This window comes from Centroberyx gerrardi, chromosome 11 (genome assembly GCF_048128805.1).
Source record: "Centroberyx gerrardi isolate f3 chromosome 11, fCenGer3.hap1.cur.20231027, whole genome shotgun sequence".
Classification (NCBI taxonomy): domain Eukaryota; kingdom Metazoa; phylum Chordata; class Actinopteri; order Beryciformes; family Berycidae; genus Centroberyx; species Centroberyx gerrardi.
In genome coordinates this window covers 5,935,919-5,954,072 of record NC_136007.1, presented here as the reverse complement: position 1 = coordinate 5,954,072, position 18,154 = coordinate 5,935,919, and the positions used below count along the sequence as shown (strand labels likewise).

Genomic DNA, 18,154 nt, shown 5'->3' with positions numbered 1-18,154 from the left:
TTTTGGCATTGCATTGGTGTTGCTGCTGCATTAGTGTTGTGTTTGTGTTAGTACTGCCCTGGTGCTGTGTTGGTGTTGGTATTAGCGTTGCGTTGGCATTGCATTGCTGATAGTGTTGCGCTGGCCTTAGTGTTGCACTGTTGCAGTGTACAAGGTCAAAAGTGGCAGCGGTTCAACTCTCCATGGCTGACGTGTGTTCATCCTTATATAGCACACTGAAACAAAGAGAAATTAAGTTGATACTGGTTGTTTCTGGTGTTAAGACTCAACTATAAAGTTATAAAATGAATGGCAATCCACACATCCCAAAAAGATGACTGTAGATGACTGTAGCCTGCTGTCTGGCTGCAGCTTGTTTCAGCTCATCTTCCTTTTTTATTTGTGTACATTCTGAAAAAAGCAGCGAACCTCAGCTCTCAACATGGACGCCGTGCTGACGGGAAGCCGGCGTCATGTGCTCAATGGAATTTGAGGGTCAGAGGAGAAACCAGTGGGGTAGTGGACCAGAAACTTGATCAGTGGGCTGGATTTGACTCTGGTTTGGTAGGCAAATTCCTCTGCAGTATCAGTATGAGTGAGAGGAGCAGGACGGCAGACGGGGAAGTACAGACAGAAGCAAGGTGTTTGACTGTTACACCAGGAGGAAACTGCTGCCTTAGTTACTCTCTCTCTCTCTCTCTCTCTCTCTCTCTCTGTGTCTGTCATTGTCTCTCACTCCCTCCCTCTTGCTGACACTCCGACTGGATAATTAGTCCTTGGGGTTCCAGACAAAGCATTCAGCTGACAACACCTCACTCCCGTGTTTGTGTGTGTGTGTGTGTGCGTGCATTTGTGTGTGTGTGTGTATGGGTGTGTGTATCTTCCCTTGGGAATAGCTGCAGAACCAGTTTAGAGCATAACAGAGCCCACAGGGTGCTTGTGTGTGTGTGTGTGTGTGTGTGTGTGAGAGAGAGAGAGAGAGGGAGAGAGAGAGAGAGAGAGGTCTGGTGTGTCAGGGCCTTAAACTCACAAGAAGTTCTGCTCATTAACTAGTGATCTGATCTGAATTGGTAATGTTTCTATGCTGCAAGGACCAGGTCATAGAATAGAATAGAATAGAATAAGATTGAATAATATAAAGTAGAATACATCAGAATTAAATCAGTATTACTGTAATCTGTATGATATATTTTGAAAGGATCAAAACAATGAGACTAAGACTAAATAACGAATAACTCTGATAAAAAAACAACAGTTCACCAACAGGACTTGAGGTCATGTTTCTTTATTTAAATGATCTGCAGGCAATAGAAATATAAAGATATAGTTTACAACCAGGAGGAAAGACGACATGTTACATGTGTTCACACCACCAGCTGGTCAGAAGCCAGTCTCTGAAGTCTGACCAACATCCTCGTTTGCTCGATTGTCGGCGAGGAAAAGTCGACTGCAGCTGAACTCTGTGGTTTCTGTATGTCTCTACTGCAGCTCTACTGGTGTTTAGCCAGACTGCATCAGCTGTGAGACTGCTGGCAGTGTGAACAACCAGTTAAGTGAACAAAGAGTTGATTTGAGCTTGGTAGGCTTATAGAAACTGGTTTAAACTCCTTCATGCTTCATAAACAGAGGAGTCCTCAGCAGCAGACTGCGTCCAACACATCTGGTTTGATATACAGCACATTATTATATACAGTATGTACTGGTAGTATGCAGTCGGGCTGCCTCATAGACTCCAGCCATCAGCAGGAGGACCAGTCTGACCTCAGAGGAAGTAACTCAGAATAAATCTCAGATAGACCGGAACATAAACTGAAAGGAGGAAGAAGTAAAGATCTCTCACTCTGCCTTATTTCCGGGGACCTCAAAGAGCGACCGGAGTCTGCTCTCAGTGGATTGGAAGTAGTGAGATATGACTGTAAGCTGTTGCAGATGACTTTAAAACACGGTTTATTTTTTACTCGCAAAGCAAAAGCATTGTTAAAATCCAGAGCTTACATTTCCATTTTTCTGAGGAGTGTTTTGTTGTTTCAGGTCTGTATCAGATTAGTTGCTGTGGTAACGGCGATGCTAATGCCGTCTCTCTGTGAGGTGCAGTAACAGGAGGAGAGAGCTTACCACCAGATATTTACTATCAAGTGATTCATCTTCTAAAACATAAAACATTCACACACGCAGCTTCACCTAGAAATCTTCTGGGATATTTTTTGTATCCTTCCTCAAGACCTGGTGAAATTCCCGGGAATCTTCCTTTGCGATGTGAACAAAAGCCGTCAGATTCCCGGGTCGAGCGCGCTCACAAGAGACTCTGAGCGACGCATTTCATTCTGCGACTCGCTCACAGCAGCATTTGTTTGTGAGCAAAATTTTGGGTTTTCAAAAATGTCTGGAAACTGGACAGACTTTGAGATGAGTGGAGGAGCAGATTAATTATTAATATGCACATTAATAATAGCAGGAGCTTTTCATCTGCCATGTTTCTAATGGTATCATTATTATTGAACATTAACAACTTTCTTCAAAAGCCAGAGACCAGAGGACCAAGACAGAGGTCTCTGATGTCATCAAGATGTGACGTCTGCAGCCGCTCCACAGAGAACAAACTGGGAGTTCTGGAAAAGCAGACTGGGAGAAATGGGAAAGGACTTGCAACAGTGACTTCTGGTTCAAAGTTGATCACAGTACTGTAGAATAAAGCTCATTTAAAGTCTAAAAACGCAAACAAACACTCTGCAGGTCCACAACTCATACTCTATGGAGCAGCTTCACACTTCACAGCTCACCGTCTTAATTCTCTGTTTCTTATTTCTCTTCTTTGTTTTCTTTGTTTCCCAAATACTGAGTCAAACTGTCATGGACTACATGGAAAACATGAAGGAACTCTTAAACTGAGTGGTATTCTGAATGAAATGTACAGCTAGTTGGCATCAGCACAGTGACAACCTGCAGCTAATGAAATGATGAGACATTATAATAATATTTACATCCATATACTGTACTGTCACAAATGCCTTGGAGTTACTTTCTCAATTGAGGGTTTATCTGAAAAAAAAAAAAAAAAAACACTGAAAAATGGGTATTCAGTCTAGCACTGTGGTTATTTTTGCTTAATTTGGTTTAAATAAAAAATGAAATAAAATAACTACCCAAACTATCACAACAACGTTTCATTGTCACTGTTTAAACAAAAGCTGACTCACGTTCCTATTTTACTTTTTAAATCTTGATAAAGTGCACAAAGACTGAGGGAAAATTCATGGACCAGTTGGAATTACAAAGTCAAGACAGGAAACCAAACCTCTCTCTCTCCCTCCCTCTCCCTCTCTCTCTATCTCTCTCCCTCTCTCTCTCTCTCTCTCAGCTGATGATGAAGACTCTCGGCCCCTCCTCCCTCATCGGAGGCAGACTCTCGATCACCATGTTGTCTATCAGTCCATGTTTATCCTCTTTTTTACTCCCTCTTCTTCCTCCTCCTCCTCCTCTTGCTGAAGCCTCCTCTGGAAGCCCCTCCCTCTCCACCGGCTGACACAGCTGATTGGCCAGTTGCTCCATAGTCACCTGCAGTGAGAGAAATGACAGCAACTATTATTCTTATTCGTATTATTTTAGCTAGGGATAAACTTTTAAACTTTATTTCTCCAGGGAAATAAAGGGTTGACTCTTTTTTCAGCGCCCATTCAAACAGCTCTACATATTCACACTGGGATCTGAAATCAACAGACCCAGCGTCATCAGAGAGATAAATATATGAAGGTAAAAAGGTCCAAATTTGAAAAACCTGCATTAAGCGCAGTCTGTGACAGGGGCGATTATGTGAAAAGCCCATTCATTTTCCCCATAGAGAAATGGCTTTGGAACCGTAAGTCCATATTTGGGCATGCTGACATCAGACTGATGAGGTCAACTGAGGGAGGAGCGACGGACCTGCAGCTCTCTGAAGAGGTGCAGCATGGCCACGCCCACCACGATGACCAGGAAGGCTCCCAGCGTGGCGACGACGTCCACCGCCGCCATGCTCCTCCACTCCTGGAAGAGGATGATGGAGGTGGAGAGAACCACGGAGGTGAAGAGGACGTAGTAGATGGGGTAGACCAGCAGGGTGTTGAAGGTGTCCAGAGACTTGTTCAGGTAGTTCACCTGGAGAGAGAGAGAGAGAGAGAGAGAGAGAGAGAGAGAGAGAGAGAGAGAGAGAGAGAGAGGTCTTGTCTTTAGCCCTAGTCTCTACTCCAAAACACTCTGAGTTGTAGCTTGAGAAGAGTCAGCTCAGTTAACCTGAACAAACTGTTAGCTAGCTAACTAGCCAGCAAACACACTGATGTTAATGTGAACATGCTAACGCTAGCTGCTACTAGATACGTTAGCTAGCGTGCTAATCAGATGTGTTAACAACAAGACAGTGATGTTAGCTGACCAGATACTATGGTTAGCTAGCTAACAAGCTGACATTATCTAAACACTAAATCAATCAGATGGATCAGTGATGAAATGATCAGCTCAGTCAGAAACAGACAGAAATTAACCGTCTGTTCAATTCTGTTGAGACGGACAGAAACACAGTCAGCTGTTCACAGAGCTGAGGACCTCCAACATGGCCGCCAGAGGGGGGTGACATCACCTGAAAGCCCTCGATAAAATGGTTGTAAACATGACATGGTGGACGGACAGATGGAAAAACACAAACATGATACATCTCAATGGCTACGTACACACTGCCAAATTCATGAATGAGAGTGAATTTGTAGTAAAATGACAAGACTATGTCTGTACGGGTAACAGGAGTCACTCCACTGCTCCAATCTCGCCATGGTTGTAATGTAACCATAGTAACGTTTACTTCAGACCAATATGGCGGCTACCATTGCTTGTATTTTCACTTTACTTGACACCAGTAACACCAGTAACCAGAGGCGTCAATTTATCCATAACAACCTCCACTGACAACAACCACAATGTTGAGGAAACAGACTGGATAGAAAGTTTGAGAATGTCTCACAACACTTAACCTCCGTCTCTTTCAAATGAACGGTGATGATGTTGCGTAACGTAACGAGCGTTGCGCCTGACGTCGCCTAACGACCGGCTGTCCGGTCTGGTTCTGGTTCACACTACTGGACTAACCGAATCCACTCTCAAATTCAGTGTCAATACCTGAATGTTCAGGCAGTGAGTTCAGTTGTAGAATGCAGTTCTCTCTCTCCTTAATAACCGAACTGTGTGTGAACGTAACAGGATTTAGTGACAGCTGTATTTAGCTGCAGTGTGGACGCAGCCAGCATGTTGTATGTAGCATGTACAGAAACACTGTACCAGCTAAGAAGCAGAAATGTCACTACGAAACAATAATTAAAACAGTAATAATAATAAAAAAAACATTGCAGCTTACCTGTGTTACTATGGAGATGATGAGAGAGAGCAGCAGGATCCAGGTGAGAGGATGAGCGAGCACTGAAGCATCAGAAAAGACTGGAGAGAGAGAGAGAGAGAGAGATATATTACTTACTAATGTACCTGTCTCACAGGGTCAATCCTTTCTTTCTTTCCTTCTTTTTTTCCTGCATGTCTTCCTTTCCTTTGCTTCTTTTCTTCATCCCCTTGTTCCTTGCTTCTTTCCATGTATTCTTCCATTCCTTCCTTCCTTCATTTCTTTTTGTCGCTTGCTTCCTTCCCTTCATTTCCTTCCTTCTTTTTTTCTATCCTGCTTCCTTTCCTTCCTTCCAATATTCCTTTCTTGTTTGCTTGCTTCATTTCTGTCTTTCTCTGTTTTTCCTTTGGTCCTTTCTTTGTATCTATATACCTAACCCATCCTGTCTGTCTGTCTGTCTGTCTGTCTCTCTGTCTGTCTGTCTGTCTGTCTGTCTGTCTCTCTGTCTGTCTGTCTGTCTGTCTGTCTGTCTGTCTCTCTGTCTGCCTCTCTGTCTGTCTCTCTCTCTGTCTGTCTGTCTGTCTCTCTGTCTGTCTGTCTCTCTGTCTGTCTGTCTGTCTCTCTGTCTGTCTGTCTGTCTGTCTCTCTGTCTGTCTGTCTGTCTGTCTGTCTGTCTGTCTCTCTGTCTGCCTGTCTGTCTGTCTCTCTCTCTGTCTGTCTGTCTGTCTCTCTGTCTGTCTGTCTGTCTGTCTGTCTCTCTGTCTGTCTGTCTGTCTGTCTCTCTGTCTGTCTGTCTGTCTGTCTGTCTGCCTGTCTGTCTCTCTGTCTGCCTGTCTGTCTGTCTGTCTGCCTGTCTGTCTGCCTGCCTGCCTGTCTGTCTGTCTGCCTGCCTGTCTCTCTGCCTGCCTGTCTGCTTGTCTGTCTCTCTGCCTGTCTGCCTGCCTGTCTGTCTCTCTGTCTGTCTGTCTGTCTGTCTGTCTGTCTGTCTGTCTGCCTGTCTCTCTGCCTGTCTGTCTGCCTGCCTGCCTGCCTGACTGTCTGTCTGTCTGCCTGCCTGTCTCTCTGCCTGCCTGTCTGCCTGTCTGTCTGCCTGCCTGCCTGCCTGACTGTCTGTCTGTCTGCCTGTCTCTCTGCCTGTCTGTCTGCCTGTCTGTCTCTCTGCCTGCCTGCCTGTCTGTCTGTCTGTCTGTCTGTCTGCCTGTCTCTCTGTCTGTCTGTCTGTCTGTCTGTCTGCCTGTCTCTCTGCCTGCCTGTCTGCCTGTCTGTCTGTCTGCCTGTCTCTCTGCCTGTCTTTCTGCCTGCCTGCCTGCCTGTCTGTCTGTCTGTCTGCCTGTCTCTCTGCCTGTCTGTCTGCCTGTCTGTCTCTCTGCCTGCCTGCCTGTCTGCCTGCCTGTCTGTCTCTCTGTCTGTCTGTCTGTCTGCCTGTCTGTCTGCCTGTCTGCCTGCCTGTCTGTCTCTCTCGTACCGGTGTGTATGGCGATGGCCAGTCCCTTCACAGACGACACGGTGAAGGCTCCCAGCAGGGAGCAGATGCTGATGTAGACCAGGATGTTGGAGCGTCCGACCCGAGGAGAGCAGTACAGAACCAGGACCACACACAGCAGCAGCACCGCCGACACGTACACCAGGAAGCCTGCACACACACACACACACGCGCACACACACACACACACACACACGCACACGTACACGCACACGCACACACACACACAGAGGCAATTAAGAATATAAAGAGGGTATGCAGAGATGAAGACAGAAAGACATCTAGATAGTTTAGAGAGATAAAGACAGAGAGAGAGAGACACTGACACACAGAGAGAGAGAGAGAGAGAGAGAGAGAGAGAGAGAGAGAGAGACACTGACAGACAGAGAGACACTGACAAAGAGAGACAGAAGAGAGACACTGACAGAGAGAGAGAAAGACAGAGAGACACTGACGGACAGAGAGAGAGAGACAGAGACACTGACAGACAGAGAGAGAGACAGAGAGACACTGACAGACAGAGAGAGAGAGAGACAGAGACACTGACAGACAGAGAGAGAGAGAGAGAGAGAGAGAGAGACACTGACAGACAGAGAGAGAGAGAGACAGAGACACTGACAGACAGAGAGAGAGAGAGACACTGACAGACAGAGAGAGAGAGAGACAGAGACACTGACAGACAGAGAGAGAGACACTGACAGACAGAGAGAGAGAGAGACAGAGACACTGACAGAGAGAGATAGAGAGAGACAGAGACACTGACAGACAGAGAGAGAGAGAGAGAGACAGAGACACTGACAGACAGAGAGAGAGAGAGAGAGAGAGAGAGAGAGACACTGACAGACAGAGAGAGAGACAGAGACACTGACAGACAGAGAGAGAGAGAGAGAGAGAGAGAGACAGAGACACTGACAGACAAAGAGAGAGATAGAGAGACACTGACAGACAGAGAGAGAGAGAGAATAGCAGAGTATTTTGTCTCACCAGGTTCCAGCAGCTTGTCAGTCATGTCCTGCAGCGATGTCACTTCCTGTTCCTGCGGGGCGTGGATGACCAATAAGACGCTCCCCAGCACACACAGCAGGCAGCCCAGCTTCCCCACAGCGTTCAGCGTCTCCCCCAGCAGGTAGGAGGACAGAACTGCACTGCAGCACACAGTCAATACATTAGCCTCGCTTAGCCTGACCAGTTGGGGTTATTCGATTAGCAAGTAAGCAATCACTATCATCGTGAGCGGCGCTGACATCATGACGCAGCAGCGGCGCCCTCCCCAACAGGGAGAAACATTAGCACTAGTTTTTCATCATAAACTGCTGCGTTCTGCTGCTAGCTGGGCAGCTAGCTTCGTTGTTGTTGTTGTTGTTGTTTGTTGTAGGGGGAAAGAAAGAGGTAACACACCGCGCGGAGCAGAAGGGGAGGGAGCTGCAGCCAATGGGAGGATTATCCAGGCGGCTAACATCCGCTTACCTAGACAACGTTCTACTGGCTTCCAGTGCAGTTCAGAATCGATTTTAAATGTAATTGTGACATTTTCATATAAATAAATGTCCATTCTGCTCTAACTTCAGTGATCCAGCCTATATCCAGTCCATAAATCTTCTCCACTGTCTGTTCTAAACAGCCGGTGTCTGGTCGCTCTTTCCTGGGAAAAATCCTCTGCCACACAGGAAGTGATGCGTTTTACGTTTCCGGTTTGTTTGGAATCAACAGAAGAAGAAGAACTGGGTAGTTAGCATGAGCAGTGATAGCCACCATGACTGAACAGACAGAGAGAAGAGAAACTCAAACTGCAGCAACAGTTTGATTGACAGGTGATCTGTTGTTACATTGTGTTGCAGTGAAATGTAACACCAGTATGTATCATCCCATTGTTGCTAACATGTTTATTGGTTCTTTGCATTGTTCTCTTGTAAAGAAATGTGGAACTCTGTTTTGATGCTCTATAAAAGAAGGTTATTATTGTCAGCAGTAGTAGTAGTAGTAGTAGTAATAGTAGTAGTAGTATGCATGGCAGTATGGTAGTAGTAGTAGTAGTAGTAATTGTACCTGTTGACCTTTTCACTTGATTTGCCAAAACTGTTCTCTACTTTTGTGTCGATAAAGTTCAGCTGAGCTACGGCTACCTGATGAGGACACTCAGAGCGCCCAGCGGAGTCACCAGTGTGGCCGGGGCAAACATGTAGGCCGCAAAGTTACAGCCCTCCCCCGCTCCCACTGGAGAGAGAGAGAGAGAGAGAGAGAGAGAGAGAGAGAGAGAGAGAGAAGAGATGAGAGAGAGGATGAGTGTATTCAAAATGAGAAACAAAAACGTTTGACTTGACTGACACCTACTGTAATGTTTTTAAACCAATACATACAATTCTATTAAACTCTATTAAAAATTCACACAGAGCTGTGGACTGTTTGAAAATTCAGATAGATAGATATTAAAATCTTACTGGTCAGCAGGCCTCCCCACCACAGCCAGTCTTTTAGGTAGCCATGACCTCCATCACCTACACACACGCGCACACACACACACACACACACACATTAGTGGCATGTTTTACATACAAACCTAATGTTACACTAACTCATATATGTGTACGTTTTCTAGTGTGCACAAGAGGAATAAGAGAAAACAAGAAAGCTTCACTCGTACCACAAGAGCAACTAATTAACTAATAAAGCCTGGCTTTGTTGAGGGAGGAAAGGGCGTTAATTAGTTTTAATATTCCCAATTCAATTTAACATTTAAATAGTCATTTACATGCTGAATACGTTTCATGTCTACATTTGACCAGTTATCCACAGGAAGAAGCAAAACACACCAAACTACTAAGTAGACGTTTTTTTTTTTTTGTTTTTTTTAAGTGTTTAAGTGTTTTACAGAGGATTTTTCCTTTAAGGCAGCACTGCTCTATTACACCAAGTGACCTGTCTTATGAAACAGTCAAATTAACTAAAGGTTGGCCAACTGTCTGTTTGAGCAGATATTACAGAACACACAGAGGCTGAAACCAAATCAATAAGGAGTCCAAACCACATGACCTCCAGCTCTCTCTTTAACTCTTCTTGTCTTTCCCCTGCACTTCTCTATCATCCGGATCATTCTGGGTCACAGGAGTATTTGTTCCATCTCAGCAGGGACTTTTGTCCAGGTTAAGATCCTGACTTTGCTTCATAAGCCCCAGTTGCTTGAAATAAACTCTCCTAACATATTAGGTCAGCAGAATCAACTGAAATTTAAAAAAAAACAGTGTAAGACTTATTTTTGCTCACTAGCTTTTAAATCCATCTGATGTGATCCTTGTTTATCTATGTTCCTATTTGTCTTTGTGAAGCACTTCGTGACAAATTGGTTTGTACTTCAGTGGCTCCGCCCACCTGCTCTGGTGTGTCCGTTGCCGGCCAATCGGAGGAGGGCTTTCTTCTTGAGAATGACGCTCCCACCAATCAGGAAGGCGGACAGCAGGGCCAGAGCCAGGCCCAGCCACAGGTTGTAGTCAGCAGGTCTGGTCAGTAGACCTGAGAGAGCAACTAGTTACACTCATATGGGTTTTTGAAGGCTCATACCAACATGTTGTGCTGAAAATCAATAATTTAAATCAGAACTCAGGAATCAGTTTTTCCCAGAATGAGCCTTAATGATAACAGGTCTCTGACCAATCAGATTGTGTGAAACTAGCCATTATGTAATGCACTTGAATCCATTTCTGTGAAACTTCCCCCTAGACAAAGACCCTTTCCTATAAACAAAAACCCTTACTCATAAATAAAGACCCTTCCCCATAAGCAATGACTCTACATAACCTATAAACAAAGATCCTTACCCATAAACAAAAATCCTTACCTGTAAACAAAATCTCTTACCCATAAACAAAATCCCTTACCCATAAACAAAAACCCTTACCCATAAACAAAATCCCTTACCTATAAACAAAATCCCTTACCCATAAACAAAGACCCTTACCCATAAACAAAATCCCTTACCCATAAACAAAGATCCTTACCCATAAACAAAAACCCTTACCTATAAACAAAATCCCTTACCCATAAACAAAATCCCTTACCCATAAACAAAGACCCTTACCTATAAACAAAATCCCTTACCCATAAACAAAGACCCTTACCCATAAACAAAATCCCTTACCCATAAACAAAGACCCTTACCCATAAACAAAATCCCTTACCCATAAACAAAGACCCTTACCCATAAACAAAATCCCTTACCCATAAACAAAGACCCTTACCCATAAACAAAATCCCTTACCCATAAACAAAAACCCTTACCCATAAACAAAATCCCTTACCCATAAACAAAATCCCTTACCCATAAACAAAGACCCTTACCTATAAACAAAATCCCTTACCCATAAACAAAATCCCTTACCCATAAACAAAGACCCTTACCCATAAACAAAATCCCTTACCCTTAAACAAAGACCCTTACCTATAAACAAAAACCCTTACCTATAAACAAAATACCTTACCCATAAACAAAAACCCTTACCTATAAACAAAATACCTTACCCATAAACAAAGACCCTTACCTATAAACAAAATCCCTTACCCATAAACAAAGACCCTTACCCATAAACAAAATCCCTTACCCATAAACAAAGACCCTTACCCATAAACAAAATCCCTACCCATAAACAAAAACCCTTACCCATAAACAAAATCCCTTACCCATAAACAAAATCCCTTACCCATAAACAAAGACCCTTACCTATAAACAAAATCCCTTACCCATAAACAAAGACCCTTACCCATAAACAAAATCCCTTACCCATAAACAAAGACCCTTACCCATAAACAAAATCCCTTACCCATAAACAAAGACCCTTACCTATAAACAAAAACCCTTACCTATAAACAAAATACCTTACCCATAAACAAAAACCCTTACCTATAAACAAAATACCTTACCCATAAACAAAGACCCTTACCCATAAACAAAAACCCTTACCCATAAACAAAGATCCTTACCCATAAACAAAAACCCTTACCCATAAACAAAGACAGGTGAAGTGTGTGAAGCCTACCTGTTGTGTGTGTGGTGTTGCTCAGGTGTGTGAAGCCTACCTGTTGTGTGTGTGGTGTTGCTCAGGTGTGTGAAGCCTACCTGTTGTGTGTGTGGTGTTGCTCAGGTGTGTGAAGCCTACCTGTTGTGTGTGTGGTGTTACTCAGGTGTGTGAAGCCTACCTGTTGTGTGTGTGGTGTTGCTCAGGTGTGTGAAGCCTACCTGTTGTGTGTGTGGTGTTACTCAGGTGTGTGAAGCCTACCTGTTGTGTGTGTGGTGTTGCTCAGGTGTGTGAAGGATGTGGTGAACGGTGTTTGATCTCCAGTAACCACACAGACTGCAGACTGGGAGCCACACCACAACCTCACCACAGACCCTGGAGAGAGAGAGAGAGAGAGGGAGAGAGAGAGAGAGAGAGAGAGAGAGAGAGAGAGAGAGAGAGAGAGAGGGAGAGGAGAGAGAGGGGGGGAGAGAGAGAGGGAGAGAGAGGGAGAGAGAGAGGGGGGAGAGAGAGGGAGAGAGAGAGGGGGGGAGAGAGAGAGGGAGAGAAAGAGAGAGAGAGAGAGAGAGAGAGACAGAGAGAGAGAGAGAGGGGGGGGGGAGAGAGAGGGAGAGAGAGGGAGAGAGAGAGGGGGAGAGAGAGAGGGAGAGAAAGAGAGAGAGAGAGAGAGAGACAGAGAGAGAGAGAGAGGGAGAGAGAGGGAGAGAGAGAGGGGGGGAGAGAGAGGGAGAGAGAGGGAGAGAGGGAGAGACAGAGAGAGAGGGAGAGAGAGAGGAGAGAGAGACAGAGACAGAGAGAGAGAGAGAGAGAGAGAGAGAGAGAGAGAGAGAGAGAGAGAGAGAGAGAGAGGGGGCGAGAGAGAGAGGGGGGGAGAGAGAGGGAGAGAGAGGGAGAGAGAGGGGAGAGAGATAGAGAGAGGGAGAGAGAGCGAGAGAGATAGAGAGAGAGAGAGAGGAGAGAGAGAGAGAGAGAGAGAGAGAGAGAGAGATAACAAAATAACCAGTTTTGTACCTTATTTTGTAATATTTTTTAAAAAACAATTCTTATTGCCTGTTTACTATGAGACAGCAGCCAGTTCTTAATCTAGGATAGAACATAGATAGATAGATAGATAGATAGATAGATAGATGTGTAACTGTATCTTATAGGCATAGTTCATATATATATTAAGTCCAGTTTTGTGACTGTCTAAGCGTAGGAGAAAAGTGAATAAACCTGTTAATTGACCTTTTGTTTTTGATTATTACAAATTCATGGTTGTTCTCATCTTTAAAAAAAAAAAAAAAAAAAAAAAAAAACATCTGATTTTGCAGCTACACCTTTCACATATTTCCTCCATGGAAACTTAGAGAGAGAATCTAAACTCATCTTAACTTTTCTAAATCTAATATAAACTTTTCAACATGTTTTTCTTATTGCCTGTTTACTATGAGACAGCAGACAGCTCTTAATCTAGGAGAGGACACAGATAGATAGATAGATAGATAGATAGATAGATAGATAGATAGAAAGTTAAAGGACCATTCGAATGAAAAACTTTTGGACTGTAAATTGACATGCATAAATAGTGAAAATCAGTGTTCGACTTGCTCCTTCTCATTTATAAACCGGCTTCATTAACATCACCAACATGAGACTTTAAAGGAAAACTCCCCCATAATACACTTAATAACCGGCCAATCGTAGACGAGGTGACGTCACCTCCAGATGTTTCCAGCAGCTACAGTGGAGTTTGATATGAGAAAATGTTTCAGGATGTAAAACATCAGCGGTAAACGTCAGGTTTTGGTGTCAGTCCCTCAGAATCAAAGAGCGAGGGCTTCTTTCTAGAGCCGCCATTTTGCACCAAGAAACGTTCAACAATCATACAGGGAGAAATCCATCGTAGAAGAGGAGAGAGACCAGTTTCTCCACCCACAGGAGCAGGAGAGAGACCAGCATGCACTGCAGCAGAGAGACAATGTCATGCTATGAGTCAGGGGTGACTCACAGTTTTTCTAGACTGGAAACTCTCTTGCTCTCACTGTGTTATCACTATCTCTCTCTCCACCTACACATATAACCCACAGCTGAAAGCAACAAGCTCAGGCCCCGTTCTCTGGGGGGTTGTTGAAAGGCATTCTGGGAATTGTAGGAAATCACTAGCTGAAGTAGAAGAAGACGAGGCAGGTTGAGGGAAAGTGGGTTCACCAAAAGAGTAAATTACAACACTTCGTGACAAAATCACTCCAGGAATGTACTAAACATACTGATGATACAAAACAGTGGAAGAGGATCAGAGTAGGGCTGCAACTAACGATTATTTTCATTGTCGATTAATCTGTCAATTATTTTCTCGATTAATCGATTAGTTGTTTGGTCTATAAAATGTCAGAAAATGGTGAAAAATGTCGATCAGTGTTTCCCAAAGCCCAAGATGACGTCCTCAAATGTCTTGTTTTGTCCACAACCCAAAGATATTCAGTTTACTGTCATAGAGGAGTAAAGAAACCAGAAAATATTCACATTTAAGAAGCTGGAATCAGAGAATTTTGACTTATTTTTCTTAAAAAATTACTCAAACCAATTAATCGATTATCAAAATAGTTGCCGATTAATTTAATAGTTGACAACTAATCGATTAATCGTCGCAGCTCTAGATCAGAGTGGATTTTCTCTTTTAAGATGCAGATGTGAGGAGGCTTCAGCGTCTCTCCCGGCCTTGCCAAGGCTTTCTGTATATGTGTATTCAGTTTTCTGCAGCTTTGAACCAGTCCGAACATTCGGGTGCGTTTGTGTGACCGGAGCAGGTTGTGTAATACTGGTTGGACCGCTGTGTTTGCTGTGGTGGGTACAGTAATGTGAGGAGAGGTAAGCTGAGCAGTTTAATATTGACACTGTCAACACTGAGCCTGAGCACACACAGGGGATCAAACCACTGAGTTCGGCTGTCACTTGACGGGAAGTGTAAAGAAGAATGAAGAGTTTATACTTTTATATTTTATTTCTATTTGAACAAACTTCCAGAAGATCTCAGAAGCGCCCGACTTTAAAACTGTTTTGTTCTGCACTGCCTACACAACTTGATCTTTACTCTCTTTTTATGCATTTTAATTCTTTATTTATTCTCTCTTCCTATACACTTTATTACCTCTTTTTATTTATTTGTCTCATTCTGTATTTCTTATATTCTTATTTCTTATCTCTTATATACCTTGTGTAAAGCACTTTGAATTGCCGGAACGTGCTGTAGAAATAAACTTGCCTCGCCTTGAAGAAATAAGGGAACTGGAGCGCTTCGGTCATTCAAAAAGCTCAGGTGCTCTTGGATAAGAGTAAAGAACCTCAATGAAAAAAATGGCAAACTGATCCCAGACCAAGTTTTAACTTTAAAAAGCATTTATTAAACCGGGCTAGAACAGTTAAAAAACTCACTAACGCGTATCGGCTTTCACCTCCATCAGGGTTTTTCATTGGAGTATATATTTTACATTTAGCTGACTTACATCAACAGAATAAGATTCAATTCCTGGATAACCAACATTAGGCTACTAGCAACCAATAGTAAAGAGGTGAAGGGTCAGAGGTCACAGCACCCAGCAATAGATGGAGGAAATATTCCTGCTGATGATAGAAAAGTACTAACAGGGAACGAAATAAGAGCCAGGGAGAAAAGGCAGAAGTGTGTTATATTTCAGCCATTGTAAGGCCTGCTGAGCACTTCATAAGAACATTATTATAATTAATTATAATCAGAACATAATATGACAAAAACCTGCAGAAACTCTGTGGGTTGAATGATTTATAGCATCACATAAACCAGTCAAACCACTTTCCTGATGTGTTATAATGCATGTGGAGGGTGTTTGATTTTACTAAACCCAGAGGTTTAGTCCCAAAATATGGAAAGCAACTTCTATTGATTAAATGTATGTGAACAAGACGAGCAACAACTGACGAGATGTTGTTATTGATATGATGTGGGACGTCAGACTGTCAGTTCAGAGGGAACTTCGGTCCTGAATGTTCCCCTTTTTGTTTTTTAGACTTCCAAATACATTCCTGGGGCTTTTGCTTGACCCTCGCTCTCCTTTATAATGATCCAACTGCAGGATCCTCGTGTTGCCTGTGTGCATGTTGTTTCCGTGCATGTGATAATAATAATAATGCCTCTTTGAATCCTCACAAAGCATTTGAGGTCGAGTGTTGGAGGAACCAGCAGACACTGTAGATCGTATCAGAGCAACACAAACCCAGCAGCACATAATAGGAGGGGCGGGGCTGAAACTTAAGCAGAAACTGCAAACTGCAAGACTAGAGACTAGAGACTAGAGACAGTAACTAGATCAATACAACAGTCTTGTGTGTAGCCAGTGTGTAGAATGGCCACCAGCCACCAGTCACACACCGACACACCTCAGTTTTCGACTGGTGGATCAGTCTGCTCTCCATCATCTGGACTGATGTTCTACTCTAAACATCTAGTAATAGTCAAAGTGACTGGTGGAGCTCATGGTTACAAGCCACTTGCCAAACACAACTATAGCGATCCTAAAACTTATTTTAGAACGATACTGTTCAAATATCACAGCAAAACTTTAAGTAGGCTAATAATAATAGCATGTATTGTAGGCTAATAATATTATGGGGATATTATAGTGATTCAATAGGAGATAAAGTATGATACGGTCACAACTGCATACCACAGACACACTCTAAGTCCCTAAAGGAATATTACAGGTGTGTAACTGTATCTTAGGCCTAGTTCATATATATTAAGTCCAGTTTTGTGACTAAGTGGAGGAGAAAAGTGAATGAACACCTACAGCTACACCTTTTATTTCCTCCATAGAAACTCCGACAGAGAGAGAGAGAGAGAGAGAGAGAGAGAGAGAGAGAGAGAGAGAGAGAGAGAGAGAGAGAGAGAGATTAAATCTGCGTCGTTTGTTTTCCATATCGCTTTAAAACTTAAAACTGCGCGTTAAAAAGAGTTTCCTCACCGTTCCTGCACGTCTCATTAGTCAGGTGAACATCTCGCATGGTGTCGCCTTGTTTATCATCCAAATCACGGTACCGAGCGGGAAGAAGTGGCTCTTAAATAATAATAATAAAACAATAATAATAAAATAATAGACTAATAGCCTTTATCCCGGCTGAAAAGGACGACTCTAACCGCAAATGAAGAATTCAATAACCCAAATCCAGCTCCATACATGAGTGTAATGGTTTCCTCCCGGGAGCTGCTGCCGACACCGTGACGTTACCTGGACTGAGAGGAAAGATCCATGTAAACAAGGGACACCTGACCTGACCCCGCCCCCCCGGGCCGAGCCGCCGTGAAAGCAGGTGTACCCGCCCCGCCCCGCCCCGCCCAGCCACACAAACAATGAACCTTCAGAGGAGGAAGAACACCAATCTCTTTTGGGTCGAAAAAATAAAAAAAGGAAAATCTCGTTAGTCAGTAAAATGTCTTCAATAACTCACTGAAGTCAAGTTTCAACTGTTTGCTGTTAGATGAAGCAGCAGGGATGGAAATACTATTTTATTACACTAATAGGAATTATACCTTTTTTTTTTACATAAATTGATACACACATGTAGTGGAAGGTAAACCCAGCTAAACTCTTCTTTACTTACTTTTTTATACAGACAGACAGACAGACAGACAGACAGACAGATATATACTGTAGATAGATAGATAGATAGATAGATAGATAGATAGATAGATAGATACTGTAGATAGATAGATAGATAGATAGATAGATAGATAGATAGATAGATAGATAGATAGATAGATACTGTAGATAGATAGATAGACAGACAGACAGATCGATATATAGACAGATAGATAGATAGATACTGTAGATAGATAGATAGACAGACAGACAGATAGATAGACAGATAGATAGATAGATAGATAGATAGATAGATAGACAGATAGATAGAGATAGATAGATAGATAGATAGATAGATAGATAGATAGATAGATAGATATATAGATAGACAGATATAGATAGACAGATACTGTAGATAGATAGATATATAGATAGACAGATATAGATAGATAGATAGATAGATAGATAGATAGATAGATACAGATAGATATATAGATAGACAGATAGATAGAGATAGATAGATAGATAGATAGATAGATAGATAGATAGATAGACAGATAGATAGATACTGTAGATAGATAGATAGATATATAGATAGACAGATATAGATAGATAGATAGATAGATAGATAGATAGATAGATAGATAGATAGATATACAGATAGATATATAGATAGACAGATAGACAGATAGATAGATAGATAGATAGATAGATAGATAGATAGATAGATCTG

At 42.8% G+C, this 18,154-nt stretch overlaps 1 protein-coding gene across 2 annotated transcripts; it reads right to left on the bottom strand.

The window, feature by feature from the left end:
- Positions 1-1,248: 1,248 nt before the first annotated feature.
- Positions 1,249-17,059, bottom strand: nipal4 (NIPA like domain containing 4). 2 transcript variants are annotated; one of them, XM_078286699.1, is made up of 10 exons: positions 16,807-17,059; positions 12,089-12,202; positions 10,188-10,340; positions 9,260-9,316; positions 8,945-9,035; positions 7,806-7,966; positions 6,804-6,971; positions 5,360-5,439; positions 3,901-4,113; positions 1,249-3,534 (listed from the first exon to the last, which is right to left on the bottom strand). In XM_078286699.1, exons 1-10 carry the CDS (start codon positions 16,844-16,846, stop codon positions 3,334-3,336), a joined length of 1,278 nt encoding a protein of 425 aa, XP_078142825.1. In that variant the 5' UTR covers positions 16,847-17,059; the 3' UTR covers positions 1,249-3,333. The 2 variants fall into 2 exon arrangements, with proteins under 2 accessions (XP_078142825.1, XP_078142826.1); XM_078286700.1 differs by having other exon boundaries at positions 10,188-10,328.
- Positions 17,060-18,154: the final 1,095 nt, after the last annotated feature.